This window comes from Akebia trifoliata, chromosome 5 (assembly GCF_017979445.1).
Source record: "Akebia trifoliata isolate Shusen 1 chromosome 5, ASM1797944v1, whole genome shotgun sequence".
Classification (NCBI taxonomy): Eukaryota; Viridiplantae; Streptophyta; class Magnoliopsida; order Ranunculales; family Lardizabalaceae; genus Akebia; species Akebia trifoliata.
In genome coordinates, this window is record NC_141379.1 from 11,631,335 (window position 1) to 11,632,876 (window position 1,542).

The 1,542-nt window shown below is 33.5% G+C and overlaps 1 protein-coding gene across 1 annotated transcript; it reads left to right on the forward strand.

The window, feature by feature from the left end:
- Nucleotides 1–822: 822 nt before the first annotated feature.
- LOC147401480 (protein FAR1-RELATED SEQUENCE 5-like) lies at nucleotides 823–1,542 on the forward strand. The gene has a single exon (XM_086441689.1). It carries the CDS (start codon nucleotides 823–825, stop codon nucleotides 1,540–1,542), a length of 720 nt encoding a protein of 239 aa, XP_086297815.1.

Genomic DNA, 1,542 nt, shown 5'->3' on the forward strand with positions numbered 1-1,542 from the left:
TTTTTATCTTCACTTTGGTAAAGTAACAATAGACTGTGAACCTGATTGAATAACAATTTAGGTATTAATTTGAGTTTCTATTATTTGATTTGAGAATATTTCATCTGTAAAATATTTTGCATAAAAAATTCTGATTAGTTGTTGTGTTTATTGATTTTAATCTCGTGAGCAAGTGAAATTTTTTAGGTTTTCTATTGGTCCCAAGTAACCAACCAACAAGATCACAAACCCACAAACATAAATTTTAATTTAGTTTATCTACCAGACTCATAACTAAAACATATGAGAAATTCATGACATACTGATTTGGAATAGCAGACGTGCACAAAAATAGTAACTTTATGAAATTGGCACCCACCATGCCTAATTCCATGTTTACCATCCACACATCACATTAACTGTTTTCAACTTATTGAGGATATAAAAATCCCAATTGACAAGGATGAAAGGTGTTGATTGGGATGTTTGAAAGGAATTGAAATGGAGGACTTGGGAGATGGGGTTGGTGGTGATTTTATATATATTTGCAGTGTTGGATGGAAGATTGTTTAACTTAGAATCAAAGGTAAAGGGGGTGGTGGTTGTGATTTTTTAATTATAATCAGCATCAAATAATGAAATCCAATCAAATATCTTTGAGAACAAGGATTTTGAGCGATTTATAACGGATTTTAGAGATCTAATAGTCTACCCTATGGCTTGTCTAATTGGTTGTCAAATATTTGGTATCATGGATTTCATTCTGACAAAGAGTAATTATCACTAAGAAGAATCTACCTTTAATGCATTGATTGTAATTTAATGTATCAGTGAAAATATTTTATGGATACAATTGGCATTGACAAGTGTGGGGAAGCGACTATTGGTGAAACCATGGGATCTTCATCGAGAATTCAAGTAGATAGTGGAGAACGTGTTGATTGCGAGAGTCCTACAAAAAATATTGAAAAGTTGTATGTGGGGATGATCTTCGATTCAATTGAAGAAGCCAAGAAGTATTATGAAGATTACAGGCATGAAGAAGGATTTTCCATTCGTGTTCAAACAACTTCTAAGTGTCGAAGAGGTTCAAATGAGATAACTGGAATGACATATGTTTGCACACATCAAGGAAAATATAAGGAGAAAGAAAAAGATGTTGAAATAACAATTGTGAATGAAAGTGCTAATAAGATAAACAGAATAGGTTCTTCAACTGTTAAATGTGGCTGTAAGGCAATGATGCGTGTTACACATGATAACAAATGGAAAGTGTCCGTTTTCGACGATTTCCATAATCACAAGGTAGTCACACCATCGAAGAGAATGAGGATGAGATCAAACCATTGTATACCTACAGTAGCTAAAGATCTAGTGGAAACATTCAGAAGAAAAAATATTCAAATCACTAAAGTGCCAACCATTCTTGGTGGAGATCTAATTGGTTTTGATGGTAGGAACTGTTACAATCACTTGAGAAATGTTAGGCATAGGGAGTTGGAGGTAGGGGATGCACAGTCAGTATTGAATTACTTCATAACAAAACAGGCTAAAAATCCATAA

Coding starts and splice junctions, on each gene's coding strand:
- LOC147401480 (XM_086441689.1), top strand. CDS start 823: ATGGATACAATTGGCATTGACAAGTGTGGGGAAGCGACTATTGGTGAA.